Source organism: Alligator mississippiensis, chromosome 5 (genome assembly GCF_030867095.1).
Source record: "Alligator mississippiensis isolate rAllMis1 chromosome 5, rAllMis1, whole genome shotgun sequence".
Classification (NCBI taxonomy): domain Eukaryota; kingdom Metazoa; phylum Chordata; order Crocodylia; family Alligatoridae; genus Alligator; species Alligator mississippiensis.
Window position 1 is genome coordinate 65,719,169 of NC_081828.1, and position 25,447 is coordinate 65,744,615.

The 25,447-nt window shown below is 49.8% G+C and overlaps 1 protein-coding gene across 1 annotated transcript in view; it reads right to left on the minus strand.

The window, feature by feature from the left end:
• Positions 1-18,010, minus strand: part of ASPM (assembly factor for spindle microtubules) — a 64,477-nt gene extending 46,467 nt beyond the window's left edge. The window contains exons 1-2 of the mRNA XM_059728431.1: positions 17,718-18,010; positions 1,744-1,887 (exon numbers count right to left, since the gene is read on the minus strand). Coding sequence (XP_059584414.1) covers positions 1,744-1,887; positions 17,718-17,993 — 420 coding nt within the window. The 5' untranslated portion in view covers positions 17,994-18,010. The remainder of the gene's footprint in view (positions 1-1,743; positions 1,888-17,717) is intronic.
• Between the last annotated feature and the right edge of the window lie 7,437 nt (positions 18,011-25,447).

The following is a 25,447-nucleotide window of genomic DNA, read 5'->3' on the forward strand; positions in this document are numbered from 1 at the left end:
TCCAGCATCAGATTCCAACATGCCTTATTACAAGGGATCCAGGTTTTACACTTCCCATGGAAAAACAGAGTAAACCACGGATTTTGCCTTTTACCAGAGGCAAATGCAGATTTCTCACTTTACCAGAGAAACCCGTAGATTTTGCCATTTTCAATGAGCTCCCTGCAGGCTGGAACTGTGCCAGCCGGCAGGGATCTGGGAGGGAGTGGGAGGAAGGTGAAAAGACAGAGGGCACCACATGCATAGACATGCACGTGGCCCCAGGGAGCCTGCAGAGCACTTCCAGCAGGTAAGTGCTGGGGGGAAGGGGGAAAGGGGATTGAAGCCCCTGTAGGGAGGGAGCTGGGCAGGGCTGGGGCTACTGTCTAGCTGGGTGGGGCTTGGGGCCCAGGGCAGCAATGTGCAGCTGCTGGGCCCCAGCAGGGAGCAGGACAGGGCCACAGGTGGGAGGAGGCAGGGGAGGGGGAAAGCCAGCTTGTCTAGGGGAAGGGGAAAGCCAGCTTCCTGCTGCCATACGCACTCCTGAGGGGCAGAGGGGACCCATACCCCACCCCAGCTCTGTACCGAGAACAGGCGCATGCTGTGGGCTCGAGCTCCCACCCCTCTTCCCTCCCCTGGGGCCTCCAGAGCCAGTGGGTGCGACCTGGCACAGCTGGAGATCTGTACGGAGATTCCTTACTTGTGTGAGCTCCCCCCACACCCTGCCCTGGAGACGTGCCTCCAGGACCTGTTGCTACTTTGAAGGGCATAGCCTCATACCCAGGAGGCGCGTTGTCAGGGCAGCAGTGGGGCAGAGGGGTGAGAAGCAGCAAGGAGATTTTTTGCACAGCTCCTCTGCTCCCTGCCATTCCGGGTTGTGACGGGAGGGGGGTGGCAGGGCAGGGAAGAGACAGGGCAGCACGGAACAGTGGTGAGCAGCCGCTGTCCCGCTCCTAGTCCTGGGCAGTGCCTGCCCCTGGCCCACTGCCTCCTTCACCCTGGGGGCCTTGATCTGCACCCCAATGCCTGTTCCCCCCATCCTCCCCCCACCACACTCATCTGCAGGGCACTGCTCCAAGCTGCCTGGCTGCATTTCTGGCTGCCTGGCACACTGCATTTATCAGCGACGTTATTGGCTACACCGGCCAAAAAAGGCTGATAATGTTAATTTTCCTTTTAAATCGGTGCCAATCCAATATGCAACCAATATATTGGTGCACCTAATTATTAAATTTTTTTTTATGTAATGTGTAGCCTGGTAACAACTTAAGATGCAATTAACCAGTTAATCATGTCTTAGGTATAACAACGGTCTCAAGTTGCAGCAAAGGAAGTTTAGGTTAGAGATTAGGAAGAATTTTCTCACTAGAAGGGTGATAAAACACTGGAACAGGTTACCCGGAGGTGATGGAATCTCCATCCTTGAAACTTTTTAAGACCTGGCTAGACAAAGCTTTGGCTGGGATGATCTAGTTGAGGATGGTCTTGCTCTGAGCAGGCAGCTGGACTAGATGACCTCCCCCAAGGTCCTTTCCAACCCTAATCTTCTACAATTCTGTGTGCCAGGGGCCTAACAACAAATTTGGGTCATTTGGACTACGGGAGCAAATATTCCAGTAGCGTGGTCTCCCAAAGGGCAACAAAAACATATTAATTTCTATGCTAACAGAAAATTTCTGCAAGCCAGCCCAAAATTTTGCAAAGTTGAAGACAAAAGTTAAATTTAACGTAAAAAACAGAATTGTTAATTAAAACCCTACTTACTTTTTTTCTCTCAGGCTGCTCGGCCACACCCAACAATATAGCCTGATGTTTTACAATGCCATTAACAACAAATGTTATCAGTTCTCGGACCCTTCCTTCTTCTAAGGGTGTCCACGTTACAGAAATAAAGATTCTTTCACCAGACTATGAAGAGAGGGAAGAGACAGAGAGAAAGAGAGAGGTCAAAAATATAAGTAGTACAATGACGTGAATACATTTGTATGAAAAAATATATTAAGTAGTGAAGCAGCATGTATATTTTAAAAATAAAAAATACTATTAAAGTTCTAAATAGCAGGGCCATGAACTTAAAGAACATTGTTTGCATGAAGTTTACATAAATACATATTAACCTTTATCAATCACTGTCAGCATTGTTGTATTAGCAGCCTTGAAATGAAGGGAGAAAGCATATTAAAAAAAAAAACCAATTAGCTCCTGTCAATTGCAGGCTCCTAGGAGCACTATTTTTATAGCTGTTTTCCCTTCACTTTTTAGGGCACTAATTATTATCCAGTTAAACAATATAGTTATATTAGAAAGTATATAAAGCAACTTTTTGCTCCCCACTAAGTTTAACTAACATGTACGTAGATAATCAATGTTTCTTACCATATATGCAACAGGAAAAGAAACGGACATTATTACGCGGTTAATCAAAAAGTCCACTTAGATAAGTGGAATAAATTCTACACTTATTTTTAATATTCATATTGTAGTATACATTTTAATGCTTGTAAAAAAAGCCAAATGACAGCTCATGAACCTAAAACAGGAGTGAGCAAAATCCAGCCTGTGGGACGAATCTGGCCCACAAGGACCCTAAAAAATTTAGAAAATTAGTATTTATCTGCCCTTGGTTCCTGTCAAAAATGACAGGAACCAAGGGCAGTAGGACCCAGGGGAAGCCCAGTGGGCTCTCACAAGCAGCAGGGCCCGCCTGGCCCCACCCATCCAGCCAGAAGCCCCAGGCTGCCCCGCTTCTGGCCTGGGACCACAGGGCTTCCCCACACTGGAACCTCAGGTAAGGGGGAAGGGACAGGGGAAGGGCAGAGGAGGACCCTGAGGAAAAGCTGAGCCAGGGGTGGGGGCAGAACTGTCCACTAGCCAGCCCCATGTCCAGTGCCACACTGCAGCCGCTCGCAGCCCACCTGGGGCTGCCTGTGTCTACTCAGGACAGCCCCACGCGGGCTCTGAGCTACTGCATCATGGAGCACCAGCCATAGGGTGGGGGAAGGGCCGCTTCCCTCTGCCGCTGCACTCATCTTTTCCCCAGGCTCCTTCCCTGCATGGAGAAAAGCAGCCCCTCCCTTGCCCCATGGCTGGCGCTCCCTGCTGCAGCAACTTGCAGCCAGCATGGGGCTGTCCAGAGCAGGCACAGGCAGCACCCCCCACTCCAGGGCAGTGTTTGCCACTGCTGTCTCTAGGCTGCCCAGCACACAAGCTCTGGGCGGGCAGCAGCAGCCAACAGTACCTGGTGCGGCATGCGAGGTGGGGGGGGCTGCAGCTGCTACCGCCGTGCACAGCCCCGATGGGCAAACCCAGAGCCAGCATATGGCCCAGGCTGGCAGCAAGGCCAGGTTACAAGCTGGTGCTGAGCACAGGGAAAAGTGGCCCCTCGCCCACCCCTTGGCTGGCGCCCTGGGCTGTAGCCACTTGCAGACTGCATGGGGCTGCCTGTACCTGCTCCAGAGTGCCTGCACCAGGGAACGCTGGCCATGGGGCGGGCAAGGGGCTGCTTTTCCCCACACTCAGCACCAGCTTCTTCCCTGCTGGTGAGCAGGGGGTCAGAGCTGTGTGCTGCTCCCCGCCTGTACCGCAGGGCTGGGGGGCACCGGGAGTGAGTGGGCAGGGAGCCAGTGGGAGCACAGGATCTGCACCGGTGTCCTGGGGCTAGTGCCGGTGGGGCCCAGAGCAGGGTGACAGGAACATGGGGTCCCAGCTGGCAGGGGCTCTATAGAGCCAAGCCAGTTCCCCCCTCTCCCTGCTGGTGCAGCCCAGCCCGGCTCCACAGAACCCTGCCAGTCTGTGTCCCGCTTTGGGCCCCACCAGTGCTGACCTTCGGACACTGGTCCCAAGACATTGGGACATTGGTCCCAAGATGGTGACCCGGGGGGTGGGGCACCCGTCAAGAGGCGGGGCACCCATCAAGGGATGGGGCTATCCATGCAGCCCTTGACAGCCTGCCGAAAGTGGGTAAGTGGCCCTCTGCCCAAAATAATTGCCCGCCCCTGACCTAAAAGGTGAACTAGAAAAAATTAAGAATGTACTGTATTAACTTGTCATTACTTTAAGTCAGAGATGAAAACCCTCTGGCCTACCAGCCAGATGGGTCATCCAGTCCATGGGGCTTTTCGCAGCAGCTGCCAGCAGCCAGGGAGTTAGTGCCACTGCACTCAACCCTGTTACTGTGACTGCTGGAGCTGCAGTATAAGCATGGCCAGTACCCAGGAGCTAAAAGCTGCCACAGAATTTAGTGTTTTGGTCATCGTTTGTGCCTAAAATTGGCTGGGTACTGGCCACACTAAAACAGAAGTGGTGGCAGCCACAGTCAAAGCCCTGCAGTCCGGATCTGGCCCAACAGTTCATTGAGTTTAAATTAACGATAATAAAATACTTAAAATGGACTTTTGTAAATTTAGAATGAACTTCATTCTCATTCACTTCAAGGACCCAATTGCAAAGTTCTGCATAGACAACTTTGCTAAACTAAAATGAGAATAATGTTCTTTTAATGTGTCAGAATGATAAATATCTTGTTGAATTTCTCCCTGAAAAATATATATATATATTTTTTAAATCGACACCAGGAGTGGCCATCCAGTAGCACACACATGAGAAGTGACCCAGGCAACTACTGTGTGGGGCACTGGAGCCTCATGCACTCAGGCTTCCAGCCACATGGAACAGCTGTCACAGTATCATGACCAGGAATCCTGGCTTTCTCTGTTTAAAAATGCCAAATTCTCCAATAAAAATAAAATAAAATCAAAATTATCTGATTAAAAAACCCAGAGTACCTGTTTTTCCATGATTAAAATGAAACATCACCATATACATAGGTATCAGTTGAACACAATCTTTTGTTGATATATTTAACATTGTAATGCAATATGGAAGCCTACTAGTGCATCATTGTAATAAAATAAATTCTAAGTAACTATACAGTTTTGGTGTTTGATTTTGTTTTTTTTAATTATAAAAAAAACAAAAAAACAAACAGAGGTTCCCCTTCCCCCTTCATTTACCAGGATGTGGGTCCAGCTGTGGCTGTCCCCCTTTGTGGTGCTGAGCAGCCCTGATATACCTGTATCCTGTCCACAGAGCCATCCCTAGCAGTGTGCAGGGCCCGGGGTGGGTCAAGAGGGGGGCCTATGCTGGCAGCGCTCGTGGCAGTAGAGCCAGCAGCACCCAGCAGCGACAGTGTGTGGCAGGGCCTGTATAGCACTGTCTGTGGGGCCCCCCAAAAGCGCAGGGCCCAGGGTGGTTGCCCTGGTTCAACCCCCCCAGGGACAGCCCTGTGCCCATGTCATTTTCCCTCACTCCCAAACCACAGCCCCATACCCCTGCCAGTGCCCCTTACTCCCAACCCATAGCCCCCCAGACCCCCAGCCCTGCTGGTGCCCCTGACTCCCAAGTCACAGCTTCCCCGTCCCTGCCGAGAACCCTCACTCCCGAACTGGAGCCCCCAGCTGTCCCCCATCCCTGCTGAAGCGGGCCACCAGCTGCCAGAGCTATGGGACCGGGTGGCTGCATCCTACCCACTCCCTGCTCCGCAGGTTCCAGACACAGCCAGCCAACAGCTCCTAAGTCCCGGCTGCCACACACAGGATGCCGCAATTGCTGTGGCCACAGCGGAGCATGGAACCTGCCCCCCTTGGGAGGTACAGCCAGACCAGAGGCAAGCAGAGCCTGTGAAAGGCGGGGAAGGACACGGGCTACCTATTGAGGGGCTCAGAGCTCCCCACCCTGCTGCCCTCCTCCTAGGGGTCTCTGTAACCCAGGAAGCAGAACCCAGCATGGTAGGCTAGACAGATCCGGTGCCGCCACCCCTGCGAGCCCCATGTCAGCTGCATCACCACAGCGAGGTACCCCATGCTCCCCGGCAGCAGCGATGGCACAGATTTGTACCCTCCCCCCTTTCCCAGGCAGGCAGGGAGCACCTCACTTTAGCATCATGGCTGGCACAGGTTCCCTAGCAGCGGTAGCAACAGACTAAGTCTTCTCTCCCTGGCCTCCCATGCCAGGTCCTACCCACTGGGCCATGGACGCCCCCAGGGGGAGGGCAGCGGGGCAGGGAGCCTCAAGCCCCGCAGTGGGCAGCTTGCACCCTCCCCACTCCGTACACAAATCTGGAGAGGCAAGTTCTGCTCCCCCATGCACCCCGGCATGGTGCCTCTGCTGCCCAACCCCTCCCAGGGAATGCACACAGGGGCAGGGAACCAGCTCTACTCATAGCTCTGTCCTGCTGCCCCAGTCAGGCAACCCCAGCCTCCAACCCTATCCCACTCCCTCCCTCACCACGGCTGCCTCCATCTGCCCCCCTAACAGCCTGCAAGGGGAAACCCACAGATCCCCGGTCATGACCAAGAGGTAGTTTAACCCTTTCCTAGCCTTGCAGCCACCACCAAATTCAGGGCTTTGGATCTTCCTCTGGCAGTTGTGGGGGCAGAAAAAGGTTAACCTGGCTTTTGACAAAAACACCTCTCCCAGCAGAATCTGGCCTCTACTTCCTCGGTCAGAAAATCAAGCGCCTCTAATTCTGGTGCCCCAGGGCACAAACTATCAGGTAGAGGAAGCACAGGGCAGTAGAAAGGAAGAGGAAGGCAGGCATCAGACTATTCAGGGAGGAAACAGTGTATTTAGGAAGGAAACAGGGCTTAGCTTATGGCAAACTTGCTAAAAAAGTTGACCGCCACTGCTATACACAATACGAGGTGAGCTACCCAACTCCGTTCTGCTGCTGTGCTGCCATCAATAGCAGCAAAGTAAAAACTAAGAATCTGAAAGACTGTGTACTCCTAGACATGACTATCTTTGCATTTTCACCCATTTTATAGCTGAATCAATGAAACGGACAAATCAGTGAATACAATGCAGGAAGAGAATATAAAGATATTAGAAAACTGCCCATAAAGAATGACCCGGGGGGGGGGGGGGGGGGCGAGAGGTAGGGGAGGACAGAGCCTCCTGTCTGCGTCCCCCACCCTCTCATCCTGGCCCATTCGACCCCCGCCATTCGGGATTCGGCCCCACCCCTCCTGGTGTGTCGGGCCCAGGCCTGCTCCTCCCCTCCCCGCCAAATCAGGCCCAAGCCTGCTCCTCTCTCTCCAACCCCACATGCCGTGTCAGGCCCAAGCCTGCCCCCCCTCCCCCCGCATCGAGCCCAGGCCCATTACCCCCCTCCACGTTCAGGCTCAGGCCTCCTCCTCCTCTTCTCCCCCAGCCAGGCCATAGGCCACTCCCCACCCTTCCCCTGCTTGGGGTATGGGCCCACTCCACCCACTGGGTGGTGGAGAGAAGGGGGGGGAGCAGCACTTGCCTTGCTCCCCCAGTCTGTCCCCGCCATCATGACAGTGCTTCACCGCTGCCTCCTGTGTGGAACGCTCTTGGAGAATTCTGATTGATTGTTTCAGACAACCGATCAGAGTGCAAATACAGCATTACAGACAGACAGACAGACTAAGGCTTTTATAATATTAGAATGTTTCATAGTAGCTAGGTCAGGAGGGACCTGAACAGATCATCTAGCCTGACCCCCTGCCACAGGCAGGAATGAATGCTGGGTGCACAAGACCCCAGACAGGTGATCATCCAACCTCCTCTTGAATTTGCCCAAGGTAGGGGCAAGGACCACTTCCCTGGGAAGTTGGTTCCAGATTTTGGCCACCCTAACTGTAAAATACTGCCTTCTAACCTAAACCTATTCTCCATCAGCTTACCACCATTGTTCCTCGTCACCCCAGGTGGTGCTGGGGAGAAAAGGGCTCTACCTATTTGTGGTTATCTCCCCTGATGAGTTTGTAGGCAGCCACCAGCCCCCTCAGCCTCCTCTTGCTGCAGCTGAACAGGTTCAGGTCCCTCACTCTCTCCTCATAGGGCCTGTCCTGCTGCCCTCTCACAAAGAGGGTGGCCCTCCTCTGAACCCTCTCCAGGCTGGCCACATCCCTTTTGAAGTGCGGCGCCCAGTACTGGACACAATACTCCAACTGCAGCCTGACCAAAGTCGCATAGAGGGGGAGTATCACCTCTCTGGACCGGCTTGAGATGCACCTTTGGATGCATGACAAGGTATGGCTGGCCTTGCTGGCTGCAGTCTGGCATTGGCGGCTCATGCTCATCGTGGAGTCAATAATGACTCCAAGATCCCTTTCCGCCTCTGTGCTTTCAAGAAGGGAGCTCCCCAGCCTGTATGTATGCTGTGGATTTCTTCTCCCAAGGTACAGCATTCTGCATTTGTCTACGTTGAACACCATTCTATTCTCGTCTGCCCACTTTTGTAGTCTGTCTAAATCTATTTGCAGCCTCTCTCTCCTTTCAAATGTGTCCACCTCGCCCCACATCTTAGTGTCACACCAGCAAACTTGGGACAGCATACTTTCCACCCCCTTGTCCAAGTCGCTGATGAAGATGTTAAACAGTGCAGGCCCAAGGACCGAGCCCTGGGGGACCCCACTGCTCACATCTCGCCAGGCTGAATACAACCCGTCCACCACTACTCTCTGGGTGCGCCCCATCAGCCAATTTTTTTACCCATCCAACTGTGTAGGCATCAATGCCACAGTCACTTAATTTATTGTTGAGGATGGGGTGAGAGACAGTGTCAAAGGCCTTCTTAAAGTCTACAAAGAATACGCCCACGGCGACACTATCATCCAAGGATTTAGTTACTTGGTCATAAAAGGCAATCAGGTTGGTCAGGCAGGACCTGCCTTTGATAAACCCATGCTGATTACCCCTGAGCATGATCTCCCCTGCAGGCCCCCCACAGATGTGCTCCTTGATGATTCTCTCCAAGATCTTCCCAAGCACCGAGGCGAGGCTTACAGACCTAAAGTTTACTTGGGTCCTCTTTCCTCCCTTTCTTGAGAATTGGGACCACATTAGCCAGTTTCCAATCCCCCGGCACCTGGCCAGATGACCACAAATGCTCATACAGCCGGGCCAAGGGCTCCACAATAACCCCTGCCAGCTCCCTCAACACCCTTGGGTGGAGGGCATTTGGACCTTCAGATTTAAAAATGTCTAGACCTTCCAGAAGATCTTCAGCTACATCTGCACTGACTGAAGGCCTGACAGAGCTATCCCCAAACTGTCCCTACCTTTGGTAGGTGGGATATCCCGGTCCCTGTTCAAGAAAACAGAGGCAAAGAAACAGTTAAAAGTATCAGCTTTCTTGTCTGGAGTAGCCGCAAGATTACCGCTTGCGTCTTGCAGGGGCCCTACATTGCCTGGTGCCCTCTTCTTGCTCCCAATGTACTTGAAAAAGGACTTTTCATTGTCCTTAATCCTGGACACTAGCCTGAGTTCCATCTCTACCTTGGCCTTCCTAATATCCCTCCTAAACTCACGGGCCAAGGAGGAGTACTCCTCCTTGGTGATAGCTCCTCCCTTCCACTGGTTGTACACCCTCCTTTTAGTCCTCAAGCATTCCTGAATGCCCTTGCTGAGCCAAGGGGGTTTCTGAGCACTCTTACCCCCTTTGCTTCTCTCAGGGACTGTTATCTTTTGGGCCTGGAGGATCGCCCCCTTAAGGTATGACCATCCCTCATGGACTCCCATCTCCTCTACCTTCTGGGCCCTTAGTGCCTCCCCCACTAGTCTCCTAAGCTCATTGAAGTTGGCCCTTCTGAAGTCAAGGGCTTTAGCCTTGATGTAAGCCCTTGACGCCCTGCATTGGATAGTGAAATCCAGCAGGGATGTACCTGTGTGACAATCAGAAATTCAAGTTATATAGTGTCTGAAAATGCCATTATACTTTGGTGCTCTCAAAAGGAAGGGGAAAATCAATACGCAATATCTCATTTTGTTTCCTTATTTTAGGAGAGAGGATGCACAAGGCAGATGTCACTTCCTCAAGAGATTTTACTATGCCTTCTCAACATAATAGAATAAGTACTGCTGACAGGAAAGAGACATTGGTCAGATTTTACAGCTTGTTAGAAAGATGCACTATAACCTAAGGAGAGTTGCCTGGACCATGATAATAACCAGCTGTCACAATGACAAGAAGTTTCTGTCTTCTTTTTATGGGCCTCTCTTTCAGACATGAGGCCTTATGCTTTGGATGGAATCTGGTAATCCTTTCATTCTTAGCATAGATACTAGGCTGCAGTACCCTGCTCAGCAACTAAACTTACCCACAACTTTGTAATTACAGTTTCCCCTAAGGGAAATAGAGGCAGGGATAGGTAGAGCCGTCCCTAGGGAAGTCTCCCCGCCCAGGCGAAATATTATTTCTAGAGGAAAAGGGGAGGAAGAAGGACCGCCAGAGCTAGCTAAGGAGCCAGCAAGAGTAGAAGACAGGCTGGCCCAGTGATATCGCTAGGCCTGGGTCCCCACAGTTGGAGGAAACCAACGGCAAGCCTGCAGTGCACCGCAGGCCACCATACCACGAGCACATGATCGGTTGGCAAGTGGATGGGGTGTAGGGGTGGCGGAGCCCTGTGGAACAACAGAAGCGACAACCGTGAGTACACCCATACCAGGGAACCCCTCGATTAAAGAACTTCACTGAAACCCTCTCGTAAATCAAACATAACAGCAAAGTCGTGGCAGGCGGGATGAGGGGAGGGGCTACCTACACGACGGGTGATACCGGACTCGAGACGTCCGTCATCACACTTAGTTTATCCAAGTACAGGCTTCCCTCGCTTTATGCAGGCTCTGTATGTGCAAACTCGCTCTTATGCAATGACCCTTTTTATACCAAAAATTAATTATGTACGAGGTAAATTCACTCTTATGCAGTGTTGTGGAAGCCTGCAGTCAGCTGCTTTATGCAGTGTATTGTAGGAGTGATGCGCACCAAAACAGTCTCCTGTGTAGATCTGTGCTCCTTGCTCATTGTCTGTGATGCATGTTTCTGTAGTTGCCATCCCCATTATGGTAACATTCACCACCACTCTGTGCTTGTGTTGCTGGGGGAGAACGATCACTCTTTTAAAACAAATTATAAAGAAGATCCAAACAGCTGCTTCCTCCTGGATCTCTCGCCAGAAAGATATGGTGGGTCTTTGCCCTGTCCATATCTATCACTGGTTTTAATTAATAATCACTAAGAGAACTGCTGAAGGTATACGAATAAAACGGTTTATTAAATCGGAACAAATAACAGGTAAGTAAGCAACACACACACACACACCCGGTTCCCACAATGACCCTTACCAATACAACAATATAATATTTACTCAAGGATGGGGTAGACTTTATTGAGGGAGAGGGGAAACTTTATTAGGCTCATGTCCCTGCCTCTGGTCTCCCGCGCGAGGTCTACTCCTCAGGCAACTGCTCAGTAGGACTTACCTTCCCCTCACAAACAAGGAGTAACCCACAACCAGGACAAGAGTGAGGGAGAAAAGGAATGGGTGATACTTAAAATGGGAAGTAGAGGGCTGCTGCTTTATGCGATACACACACCCGGAGGGAAAGAAACCTGGGGAGCCAACCCTATCTACCTCCAGCGAAGGTTCACCACAATGGAGGGAGATTGATGGAGCCTCACAGGTCACTAAAATCTAGCACAGCGTGCCTCCACAGTGCACCGGCCAAAGAAACCAATCACTCTATCCTAATTCTTGCTCGTCTCTCACCCCAGCAATGCAACCACCAATTCCCTCACCAAACACCCTCCTTCAATCTCTCAGAACCTCTCCACACCCCAAAAAACGCACAAAACCTCTCAGTCCAGCCACACCACACCCCTACAGTCTCACATGCATTGACCTGTCAATCAGAGCCCCCTTTTATATGGGTAGTGCACCCCATTCACTCAGGCTCTGCACTCAGCACGTGCGTGTGCACACCGCACTCTATTCCAGGACCTCTGAAGGTAGCTGACATCACTCTGCAGAGGGTGGGTCAGGTAGCGATCATCTGCTGACCTACTTAACAGAGTTTCATGATCCAGGCCTGAATTTGCTCTCAACAGTGCATACTGTTTGCTGTCGGTGAGTATGAAAATTGTCTTGTAAAAGTGGTAGAAATGGGCCTGGGGGGGTCAGTACAGTTGAGGTCTTACAACATATCCTTATTTGTTACATTGTAAAGTGTGTTCCCTTTATGCAAATTTGAGTTATGCACAATTTTCCAGGAATGCATGTACAACGTAAAGCGAGAGAAACCTGTAAATCAAAGCTTTTCATATCATGCATTGTGTGAAATTTTTTACCCTAAGAGAGGGTAAGAACCACTGCTACAAATGTTAGATGGATGGAGATGACTCAAAGGAAAACATTTTATCATAAGCTGTTACCTGACTGAATAAACAGTTACCAGAGGTGTTCCTCAATGATCTATTAGGACCTAATGTGTTTAATTTTTATTAACAACCTCAGTACTGAAATTAGATGCATCCTGTGAAAATTGCAGCTTACACAAACCTGGGACACTGCCAATAAAGATTGTTATACAGATTCAGATAACCTTGTGGAATGGAACAATGGAAATTATCATGAAGTTCAATAGTAAATGAAAGATAATGCACTTCAGGAACAGTAACAAGAATCTTGTCTGTAAGACAGAGAACTTTCTGGGCACAGCAGCAGAAGACTAGGACTTGGGTGTATTGACTAATTGTAGGATGACCACAAACCACCTGGGTAATGCAGGTAATTCAAGTCTACTAGGGTGTAATAGACTGACTACTATCAATGGAAACAAGGAAACAGTAGTACCATTGCACAAGGCTTTGCTAAAACCCTGTTTATAATACTGTACACAGTCATCAGTGTTCAAGAAGATTAACTTAAACAAGCAGATACAAAGAAAGGCCAGTAAAAACATTAAGGCGATGAAGAATTTTTCATATAAAAGCACATTAAATTAGCTTAGCTTGTTTAACTGAACAAAATAGAGATGAGGAAGGGATACAGTTATTTTTTAACATGTCTTTGTGAGCCGAACACTGAAGCTGGGGAAGAACTTTTTAAATGGAAAACACCACCAGGACAAAATTAAATGACCATTAACTGAAGCCAAGAACCTAAACCGCATTAAAAATAAAACCAAGCTTATGGACGGGATAGTAGAAGATAGGCAGTTTGGGGGTCAACATTAGCATATGCAATATGTTGAATCAAATATTTGCAATTCCCATGTTGGAGTACAGAAATAATGCTTTTGCAGTGGGTTAGCAGTGTAAAAATCTTTTGGTTTCAGGGCTTCCATTGGCTTGTGAGGCAGGAGGGTTGGGGCTTGCCTTCCTTGGTACTATTGGGTCACCAGCCATTGTTAAGGTTGAGGATTTCTAATGGGGGTACACTGTGCTCCTGGCAGCAAGCTCCATGTCAGTGGAGATTTTTGGCAGGCATGCTACAAATTAAGCCCCATGCCCTCCCTTAGCAATACTGCAATCCCCTTCTGCCCAAACTGCTGCGTAGCTTATTCTACCCTGTGCTCCCTGCACAATCTGTTGCTCTGCCTTCTGTTCCCTGACCTATCTGCTGCTATGCTGCCTGTCCAACTTGTGATACCCATGCCACAGGTTGGCCACCCCATACTACATTAATAAAAATAGCAGTTCCTAGTTAGAGGATCATGCCATCAAAATTGGAGTCAGTGAGAAAATTTTTCCGGTAAGTCAGATTGGAAAGGATTCTGGGGATTCTTGCCTTTTGTAGCACGTGGCACTGTTCCTAGGAATCTCTGAACATCAACTAACTGCATCTCTGTCATTAGCAGCACGGCACTTCTCCCCTGCTTTTTACCTATGGTGTATTACAGGAAATTCATGGCATCTCTGCTTCTGTGTCATGTACTCTTGTGTGAAGGTCTGAAAGGGTCAATTATGGGTAATTCCCCTGTGAACACAGAAGAAAGGACATGTTGGCCCAGGAGGTCCCTTTGAGTCCTACGTTCCTAAGGTATTCATAAATTGCATATAGTTCCAAATTCATCACAGCAGGCACTTGGCACCTCAACAAAACTAGTGTTTATGGGAGAGTATGGCCAGAAGGGATCTCAGTTGTTACCTAGTCCCTCTTCCTGCCCATGATCATCCCCAACAGACAAGAGATGACAAAAAACAAAAGCCTCCACCTTTCCTTATGCCTAGGAAAGCCTTTTTAATATAAAACTGAAAACCATTGCTAATGGAGCACAATGCTTGACTACCTTCAGAGGATACAGAGAACAATTGATTGCTGCCTTCTTTTTGACAACCTTTTACATTTTGGAAATTCTGTCACTTCCTCCCATTTAGTTGTCTCTCTTCTATAAACAACAAACCTAATGCCTTCAACTTTTCCTCCCAGGTTATTTTTTCTAAGCCACTTATTCTTGCTACTCCCCTTCAGATAATCTCCAGTATGCTCACAAATCTCTTATATTGTACTGGTCAAAACTGAAAAATAGAGCCCAGCAGAGGCCTCACCAGTACCTAGAGGAAATGAATTACCTCCCAGGTCTTGTGTTTGACACATCAGGTTGCAGAGATGGAACTGAAATGTTTCCAGTAAAACACACTTGGAAATGTTTATAAAAAAAACAATCAGTTCATCCAAGGGACACACATACAGCACCTATTCATGAATATTTAAAAACACTACAGCCTCCCCTGCCACCAACCAAAATCCCATAACCAAGTAAATAAATTCTCCAACTCTAAACAGGTGGATAACAATCAATTATTTTAAAATAAATAAATAAATTGATTTTTTAATTTAAATCAGATTTTTTCATGTGATTGTATTACTTTATTTTTTAAGATGCTTTAAAAAAAATAAACCTATATAAAGATAGTTTTAATTCAAAATATGTTAAAGCTCAAAGATATCATGGAACAGGGATTATAACTTCTAATTATATACTGTTTGAGACAATATATTCATTTAAGCTTTTTAGAAAAGTTTTATAAATAGGTCACAACAGGCCACGGACTACATTAGGGGCCCAATATTATGGAGTTCCCAGAGGCTCCTCTATGGATTAGTAACGACTAAAGAAAACCACTATACCCAATGGGACTCAGCGCTCAGTGTAGATCTAGAAGTTCCCATTAAGCATCTCTGTGCTGCTTAGTTTCAGTTCTCATACTGTGGATTTGTCTCCAGAGCTAACATCCTTGTTAAAAGTCGTATATGGAGATGACAGAAAACAGACCTGATTACCCATCAGCCCTCTTGTCTCTGCAATTTTTTGTGTACAGTCACTCCTTTACCTCTCACTAAAAGTACAAAGTTTAAAGAAGTTAAATGAATAAAGGATATCAACCAACAAGAACGCACTTTTTGTAAAAAACAATGATTAAACCGAGGCTTCCTGACCAGTGATTTGAACCAATTTGATTTCAATCAAATCCACCCTGACTCTAAATTCCTCAAACCTTTCCTGGCAGAAACAGTGGCTCCCCCACAAGTTGGCAGGAGTCTAGAAGGAGAGAAGTGTTGGCTCAGGCAGCAGTGATGGTCCCAGCAGGGAGCACCAGGGACTCTTTAGCTGGATAGTTGACAGGCTGTCCACTTGCTCTCCCACCCCAACGAACATACCAAAAAGTGAAATGATCCAGGAGTCATTTCATTTAAAGAGATACTGTCAGATGGCATCAGCTGCTTTTGGAATGTTTCCAAGAGCATGTATTTGTACAGCTGGGCTTTTGAAATGTTTCTCTTCTTCTTACAGATTTCTGCACCCTCTGTTAATAAAAGGCCAGATTGACATGTAATTGTTTTTTATTTGGGGGGGGGGGGAGGGTTAATAAAAGCAGAACTCTTGAATCATTTTCTTCTTATGCTCCACTATAATCCCCAGTCTCTCTACTAAAGCAACGCTACCTAGCCAGTTACTTCAATGTATTTATCAAAATCATCTCCATTCTGTATCTATGCATGCCTTTCTTTGGCTAGAAGGAAGTATGTACATACATGCGGACGACCCCTGGGGCTGACAGATGCTGTCCAGTAGCCACGGGGGGGGGGGGGGGGGGGGGGGGGGGGGGAGTCCCACGAGGGTCAATGACCCCTGGATTGGGCAAACCAGAAAACTGGGGAGTCACCAAAGTCTGCCAGGGACAGATAAAAGGCAGTGAAAAGTGACCCTCAGTGGCGCCCTCTTGATCTCCAACTCGACCAGACCTGTCCAGCCAGAAGGACCAGCCGGCGACCCCCTTCTGGAAGATAACACCACACTGAAAGAAGCCTCAACGACAGACTCCAGCGCTTGTAGGATAGGTATACCTGACTTTGTAGCCTGCTACTGTGTGTGTGTGTGGGGCGGGGGGACCAGCCCCAAGGTTTATGATTACAGTGTTTCAATCCGCCTAATAAACTAGAATTTTAAGGATCCCGAGTTGGACATTTGTAGCCAACACAGGAACACTTCAGATGTTATTAACAGCTATATTCAATTTAACAGCTTAATTCAATGCTTCACATTGGCAATGGATCAGCGTGGTCGTCACACCAACTGTCAGTACCTGGTCCACACCAGGGAAATTAATGATTCTCCTAGCAAAGTGAACTCTGAGAACTTTTCAAGGAATCCTGATGTTACTGCCACCAGCCACCCAGAGCTTCTTCACCACTTTATATGCAAGTCACACCTCCAAAAATTCAAAGCACCCCTCGGAAAATGTTACCTGTGAACTTTCACTCATTACTGGATTACAGAAAATAACAGAGCAACGCATTAGGCATAAAGAATTCCAAAAGACCAAAATAGGTCAGTGTTTGCTGGTACTATGGGTTCCCTATTTGAAATCTCTGGGCTTAAGCTGCAAGTCACACAAACAACAGTGAAGGGTACTTGTGCCTGAAAGCTTGCAAAAAACTATTTTTTCAATTATTTACTTGGTCTAATAAAAAGATAACATTTACCCAAAGAACCTTGCCTGCCTGTGTCCTTAAGCCAAGAGGGCTACAACCAACACCCCAAAATAGTGCAGGGTACACTTAAAAGGCTTTTTTATTATTAGCTATAATATATTTTGTGTTCCAGGTCAAATCACTTCCAAATCATATTGATTGATCAGAATCCAAATGTTCCAAAGACCATATTGCTTGAGCAGGGAGAACACAATTATTCTAAACACCACATAAGGCACTACAACCCATGGGCATCCTCTGTCCCAGGCAGCATGGCCAAGCCCAGAGGTACTGGGACTCGGATGCCCCCACTTGATCTTAGTCCACAAGAGGCCAAGACACTCCCAGCAACACCCTCAAAGAGAATCACTGGCGGGACAGGCTTGAAGCCCTTAATTTTAAGGCTTCTAGAGCAGGCCTGTCAATTCCCAGGGGAGCCCTGGAAGCACAGGGAGCTTTGAAAAATAGAGCCCCCAGCACAGCCAGGGCTTGGGGAGGCAGGCTCTTCCTAGACCAACCCTTTCCAGCCCAAAGCACACTTACATTAATACAAATTTGCCGTGGCACACCTGTTAAGGTATCCCCCATCCTCACACTCCCCATCCTCAATTGTAGCCCACTGCCTGGCAAAACTCCATAGCACACCTGTTCATTTCTGATGGCACACTGCTTGGGAAATACTATCCTAGACTTCAGGGATGCTGTTGGGGCGAGCACGGCGCGGAGGCCACTCCCCCGAGCTCATGCAACCCCCAGCATCAAGCCTCGCTGAGCGGCCCCTCCTGTGGGGGAGGCCAGGCTGTCCCCGCTAGGCGCCCCCAGGCTGCGTGTGGGGCGCAGGGGGGGCGCGGGTGCGAGCGGCTCCCGTCGTTCCCCACATCCAAGCTGGGCTGGGGGCGCGGTCCCTACACGAAGTTCCACCTGCCCCCCGTCAACCACCGCCCCCGGGCCCACCTGCACGAGGAAGCGGCGGCGCTCCAGGCCGAAGCCGCGGGCAGGCGGCGGGAAGCGGTCCACGGTCACATCGGCCGCCGCCGCGTCGGGGTTGTCGATGCCCAGCAGCCGAGCGCGGGACACGCCGAGACGGACGCGCCCGAAGCTGAGGAAGGGCGGGCGCGAGAAGTGGCTGAGCGTCAGCACGGCAGGAGGCTCTTCCTCGTCCTCCGCCTCGCCCCAGCGCCGCCGCCGCGCCGGGCTCAACTCCCAAGCGGCGGCGCCCCCGGCCGCCATGGCCCCGTGAGCACTAACTACCCGCCGCGTAAACTCCGCTGACCGCGATTCAAACCCCGCGCCGCCACCAATCCGGGCGCGCGGCTCCGCCCCGCCCCTGTCCACCAATCACCACGCACGGAACGGGACGGGGCGGGGGAGCGGAACAACCTGCCAATCAACCGCTGCCGTGAGCACTTCTCCCCGCACACAAAGCCCCGCCCCCAACGGAGTGTGAGGCCAATCAGAAGCCGACGTTTTATTTAAACGTCTCGTGGACGCCAGCATGTGGCGGTTCCTCTTGGTTGGGGAGTTTGTGTGAGCAGGCGCTGCCCGTTGCAGTACACCGCCTAGAGGGCCTCGGATAACCTCTCCCGTCCCACGTGGTGTCAAGTACACTGAGCAGCGGGTGGTAGGGTATATATTGTATCTGTACCCTTGTATAATGTACATGAATAATAGTAAAAAGGCTCAAAATGTACAATAATTTTTGAAGCAACTAACTGATGCAGCACAAGCCAAGTCACAGGGAGGCTTAACTGATTTCTGGGTTTTGGGGAGTGGGTTATTAATATATTTCATGTTCCAGGTCAAATCCCTAAATCAATTCCAAATCTTAGGGATTGAGCAGCACTTAATTGTTCCAAAAAACCCAAATGGATTGAGCTGGTGGAACTCAATCATTCTAAATACCTTGTACAGCACTCCAGCTGGCAAGCATCCTCCATCCCAGGCCAGTGACGGCTGGTCGATAGGGGCTACTGGGGTGCTGCCCCACCAGTTTCAGAACGAGATGATTAATGTTATGATCGTGATTATGCTCATGCAGTATGCATACACAAAAAAAGGTGAGTATGTGCAGGAAGCACCTCGGGGTGATCTTACTGCCTGAGTGGTACATGTGCAGTAGAAACACTTCACCAGTTAGAATGGTTGCAATAACCATTTGTTTAAGCAGGCAGCTGGGCGTCTGTACTGACACCCCAGCCTGAGTAAAGAGCTGTTGGGAGGAAGGTGAAAAGACAGGGTACTACATGCAGAGACACGCGCTGGCCTCAGGCAGCCTGCAGAGCAGCTCCAGCACGTAAGTGGGGGAAAAGGGGATTGAAGCCCCTGTAAGGAGGGAACTGGGTAGGATGGGGCCACAGGTGGCTTGTCCAGGGGACAAGGAGGGCTGGTTCCTTGCTCCCATGTGCACTATTGAGGGCTGTCCCAGAACTGTCCCTGGGGCAAGTGCGGGCTCAAGCTCCTGTCCTGCTTCTCTGCCTTGGGGCTTCTGGAGCCCAGCTGGTGTGACCCAGCACAGCTGGGGACAGCAAGGCCACGCGGGGATTCCTTGCCGCTGCAAGCTGCCCCACTCCTGCTGCCCTGGCAATGTACCCCCTGCGCCTGCCACTGCCCTTACTGCAGCCCTGCGCACGGGGCATGTCGCCAGGGCAGTGAGGGACAAGAAGCAGCGAGGTGGAGGTTTTCTGTGCTGCTCCTTCACTCCCTGCAGCACTGGGTTACAGAGGGGGAAGTAGGGTGGCAGAGAAGAGCAGTGAGCAGGGGGCCTGCTGTTCCCTGCTGCTTTGCTTCTCCCCCCACAACCTGGCACTGCAGGGAATGGAGGAGCCACACAGAAAACCTCCTCCTTACTGTTTCTTGCCCCCTGCTGCCCCGGCAATGCGCCCCCTGTGCGCAGGGCTGCAGTGAGGGCAGTGGCAAGGGGCTGCGCTCCTCAAAGCAGCAGCAGGTACAGGGGAGTATCTCCAGGGCAGTGGGGAGGGGCAGCTCGCAGCAGCGAGGAATCCCCCTGCGGCCCCGCTGTGCAGGGTCACTCCCAGTGTGAGGCTCCACCTGCCCCACCTGTCTCACAGATCACCAGCCATGCCTTCCCCAGGCTCTCACTCTGGGACTTCAGATAACTCCCAAATCCACTGGCAGGCATCCAGCATGCAGGTCAAGCCTGGAGACCTTGGGATTCAGTTGCCCCCACACTTGATCCTGCCCACACAAGGCCAAGAAGCAAATCTGGTCTACACTTGATCTGAGCCAAAAGGCCAGACTTTTATTTTTAAGGAAAAAATGTTGTGTTCCAAGCCAAATCAGTTCCAAATCCATGAGTTGTTCCAGAATCATATGTGGCCCTAATACCAGCAAACATGCTCCATCACCACCTGGGGCTTCAGATGGTTCCAAATCATTCGGCAAGCATCCTGTGTTCAGGGCCAAGCCCAGAGGCTTGGGGTTTGGATGCCCCCAAGTTTCGCTTGCCCTCAGTCGTATGGCCGCAGGAGCAAGCTAGGGAGGAGTTGTCAATTTCCATAAAGTGGGTGTGAAGCCAAGACCTTCTCACTGGAAATGAAAGTGGGACGTTAACTATACACTACTTCCATGGTTACTACCCTGTGCCAGAAAAGTGGATACCCCCAGTAACTAGGAAAACCACCTTAGTGGTCACAGAATTTGCCCTGCCAGGTAAGTGGGTTGTTGGGGGTTTTTTTGGAAAAATATATCTATAAGTAATATAGTTATATACATACAGCATCTAGTATAAACTTTCCATCACACACCTTAAACCACATTAAGAACCCTTGCACCCACTACAATTAATGCACCCACTCCCCTGCACTTCCACTTACCCACCTGCCACCCTTTCCCTAACCCAATCGCAGTCCCTTAGTCCTAGCCCCAATTTGGGGCTTACATTCTCAGTTCATTCCCTGTCCTTGTCATTGTCGCTGTTGCTTCTGCTGCTGCTGATTCTGCTGCTATCTTCCTTGCTGTCTCCAGATCTGGTTGCATTACTGTCCTCTTCATTCTCCCTGTCCACTCCCCCTCCCAGGAAGCCTTTGAACAGCCTGTGCCAAGTATCTCTTTTCCAAGTTGAGTTGGCTGCATTTTCTCCATCCTCTCCCACCGATTTCCAGTAGTAGAACTGGAGCTCACCCAGAAACATGTTAACACAGTCTGTTTCTTTGAGTTCTGTGCATCTGTACCCCAGGAGGTTCCTGCATTTCCCCAGGGCACTCTTCATACAGGACACAAATTGGTTGAAGTGGGTTGTCAGAGACCCCTGATGTTTAGTCAGGTGTCTGTACAGCACCACCTCCCTTGTCATCAACCCGACTCCTGTTACCTCTTTGCAAAGGTGGTTTACCCTGTTCCACACCCTCTTGCCATGGGGCAGAGCCATAGGAGGTGTTTGATGGTCTCTGTTGCACCTCGGCAGCTTTCCCTGGGACAGCTGGGGCTACTCCCTTGCCCCTCAAAGCGTCTCCAAGCCTTCACTGGAGCTATTAGCCAGTTCAAATCTCTGGTCCTTTTGGAGGTCCTTGTGGAAGATCCGATCCCAAACGGCCTGGCAGCCATCTTCAGGGAGCAGCTTCACGGTTGATAGCCTGTCTCTGTCTGCCTTCTGTATCTTCCTGTGGTTGAACACGGTCACTTGGCTTTCCTTTTGTAGCCTGTACTCACTCTGGAACTCATTCAGGACCCTATAGAACCAGGGGTGTTCCATGGTGCATGGTCTCCTGTTGGTTGGTGTGTACACCCCTCACCGTGGATTTTCTTCATTTAAAATGGGCTGAAGTAATCAATTAATACATGTGCTAGAATATAGAGTGCTTTTAAAGTGGCAGAAATCACCTTAAAGATGGTTGGATGCCTTTTAAATGTAAAGCAAAATACGTTAGTGTGTGTCAAAACACCTCATTCACCTGGATTGCATGTGTATTTTACAAGAGCTTTCTACATGGTAACTCCTAATTATTACCACCAGGTGTAGCTATCTAGCTCTACAGCAGGGGTGGGCAATTATTTTGGCTCAAGGGCCACTTAAGGAGTTCTGGTGAGCTATGAAGGGCCACATGGGTAGCCCTGCCCCTTGACACATGCCACGTCCCCTGGTCACCATCTTGAGACTGAAAATCGTGACCCTAACCCCTGACTTTGCCACCAGAAGTGCCTCTCCTTGCCTCTGGAAGTACTCCTTTCAGCAAGGGGGTTGCCATCTTAGAACCAGAATAAAACCAAATTATATTCTAACAATCAAACGTCTACTACAACATACATTAATTTGATTTCAAAAAATATTCTTGTCCTGATTTACATGCATTTGTGTGGTGTACATGGAGGTGATTGCATAATAGCTTAAAATGAAGTCTTACTTTTGTATACTGTGGACAGGGTTATACGTGGGTGGGTACAGGATTTGTGGGGGGCTCTGTGTGTGTGTGTTTATGTGGGGTGTGGGGGAAGGTGAGGGTTTGGGGGGGTTGGATAGGTGTGGGGGGTTGAGGTGGGGGGTGTGTGTGGGGTGGGGCAGCATGTGGATGTGTGTGGGTATGTGGGGTGTGGATGGGTATGGGGTTTGTGGGGGGCCTGTGAGTGTGTCAAGGGGAGGTTGGCTGGGGTGTGTGAGGAGGTGTGGGGTGTGCATGCAGGCTGTGGTTGTGTGAGGTGCAGGGCGATTATATCTACTCTCTCTTCTCCGCATGATTCTCCAGTGAGGGTTTCTCTTGGTCTACTGTGTTTCCTCACCTGTAAGTGGTCTCATGGAGGGGGTTGCCCTCCCTCACTGTGAAGGGGAGCACAGGTGTTTAACCCACTTCCCCCAAGTGTGCATGGGACCCTGGGGGGGAGCTTTTGGGGGTCTCTGGTGGGAAGGGGTATTGCTCACTGGCCCCCATTGTGCATGGGAACCTGGTGTGGTCTGATAGGCAGCAGCTTAGAGAGCTGCAGGAGTCTTCAGGGAGTTCCCCCATTTGGGCCATGTAGTGATAGTGGGGTGTGGGTGTATTCTGTTGCCCCCACCTCCTGGGTATAGAGAAACTTGGGGGTGAGTGTACCAGTGTTGTGGTGGGTGGGCTACCTGCAGGGGGCCTCAGGTGACTGGCCCCTTTTTGGGAGTGATCATGGGGTTGGGGTGCAGGGTAGGAAAGGGGCTTGCCCAACCATGCATTATGAGGTGCAGAGTACCAGTTGGTCCTCACTGTGTGAACATCCCCCTCCTTGCTCTGGCTCTGGAAAATACATTGGAGAGTAGAGAAACCCTGTTATATCCCTGAGTCAAGAAGTCTGTAGGGGTTCCTGGACCACAAGGGGTGGGGTTCTTGCCCCCACACCAGGAGCCCCCCACCATCTCCCCACAGTACAGCTCCAGGTGTGCTCACTGGAATGGCAGAGTGAGGAGCATGTCATCTGCACTCCCTGCCTTTGTTACTCACTCCCTCCCTCCCTCCTTTTCCTCCACAGAGGTTGTTGTGAAAATGATAAAATGATTGACCAAGTGGATTTTTATTCTGTTCCTTTACTTTTTCTTTATAACAAAGGAGATGGTATGCACCATTCACTCACTGCACTAGATTTAATGTGCTTTACCCAAAGCACATTAATAAACGTGTAGGCATGCCCCAGGACACCAACACACAGATGTCAACCTATAACGAAAATGCAGGTTCAATGAAGGCAGTAAGAGGCAACATGGATTTCCAAAGGAATCTCTATTATTGCTCATTCCAACCATGGCAAATATTCAGTGGGAGCTGGATCTCTCCTTATAGCCTCTCACTGGTAGTTGCCCATGGCTCTGTCCTGCTCCCCACCTGGGCTCTGTGGCCATGCATTCCCAGCCCCAGGCCCCACACATTGCCCCAGCTGGGCAGCATCCCCAACCCTGCCCAACTCCCTCCCACCCTCAGTGGACTGTCTCAATCCTCCCCCTGCCCCAGACTTACCTGGAGGGAGCTGCAAGAGCTGCTCTCCATGCTGCTTGGCTGCCATGTGCCTCTGCGCACGCACACATGCACATTGCACCCCCTGCCTGATTGCCCACCTCCTGCTCCCCCCCCCAGCCCCAAGCAGCCCCTTGCAGACTGCAACTCTGCCAGCCTGCAAAGGGAAACACTGTTTCCCCATGTTTTTCTCCTTAAAAAGGAAAGAATCCATGGCTTTCTCCTTAAAAGAGAAAAATCCACATTTTTCAACATTTTTCTGTGGCAAACAGAAAACCCAGATCCTTGCTAATAAAACAATGTGGAGCTTGACAGAAAAAAATTAGCTGCCTTATGTATGTACCTATGGTACTCCCTGCAGCATACCCCAAACTCTGCAACAGGCTGTCTGAATCAGCTTTATGTCAAGTGCACATGGTTCCAAACCATTACTCAAGTGACCAGAATGATTAGAAATTGGCCTTAAAACATGGGAACAGAGAAATACTCTCTACTTCTTCATGGACTATGAATGTATCAAGCACATGCTCAGAGCACACATTGTCTAATCCAGGGGTGGGCAAAATGTGGCTGGATGCGGCCCTCCAAGCCATTCTACCTGACCTACGGGGCCCCTAAAAATGTAGAAAATTAATATTCATCTGCCCCTCGCTGCCTGTCATACGGCCCTCAATGGCTTGACAAAACTCAGTAAGCGGCCCACCGCCCAAAATAATTGCCTGCCCATGGTCTAATCAAATTCTTACTTACCTCATGCAGTCTGCAACAATTCCCATAATCTAACTTTGTATCAAACACTCCGTCAGACCATGCCCTGTCCAAATGCCTATGTGCACGCTACTACACTATTGCACTCAGCACTCAAAAAGTGGATAACTAGCCACTATGCATGCTCCAGAGCAAAAATAGGTCACTTTTGTCAGCAAAGAGGAAAAGTTCACTCTTGCTAGAATCATCTCAAATAAGCTACTACACATGCAGTAGAAAAATCTTACACACTCAAACAGCAACTGTAACAACTTAGGCAGGGGAGTTGTCCAGCAGACTAGAAATTCCTCTGATCACATCAGGGAACTTGCCCACTGCCAGAAATCAGTGCAAATGAATGAGCAGAGACATCCCTGGTTTCTTTCAGCCAGAAATTGGAGCTGAAGCACATTTAGCACTTGCTCACCCATACCTGTGACAACATGCTGTAAGAGAAATTTAGCAATAAGCAGTTTTCTTTGCGTGCATGGATCTATCCTAATTGGAGGTAACAGAGAGAGTAGTAAGTCTGAAGGGGCAAATGGACCAAGCCAAGACATTGGGCGAGAGCAATAACCATCCTTGCCAAGACTTCATCTACATGGTGAGCCAGAAAGGCCAGATGATGAGAAAGGACAAGGGCCTTGAGACAGGCATTGCTGACTTTTGTTAGTGACAGCCCGGGGGTTGGCCCAGCACTCAGGCAAAGGAGTTGAGCTCTAGCTGAGGCTAGCGCACTGCTTTGCAAGAGGGGTTGAGTGGGGGTCTGCAAAGCCCCATGGATTGCCGGTGGAATGCAACCTTACATGAGCCACCATGGGATCTAGTATAGATGTTTGTTATGGTGCTCTAACCTAAAGCACTTAAGTCTAATACCACACCCATCCAGGGATATCTTAGCTATCCACCATTTTTACAGCACTATGTGCCCTGTCTGTCTGTTTGGTTACAGGTGTAGTGTTTTCTGTATGCCTACCATGCAATAAATCTAACTTCTGTACCTGGCCTTTA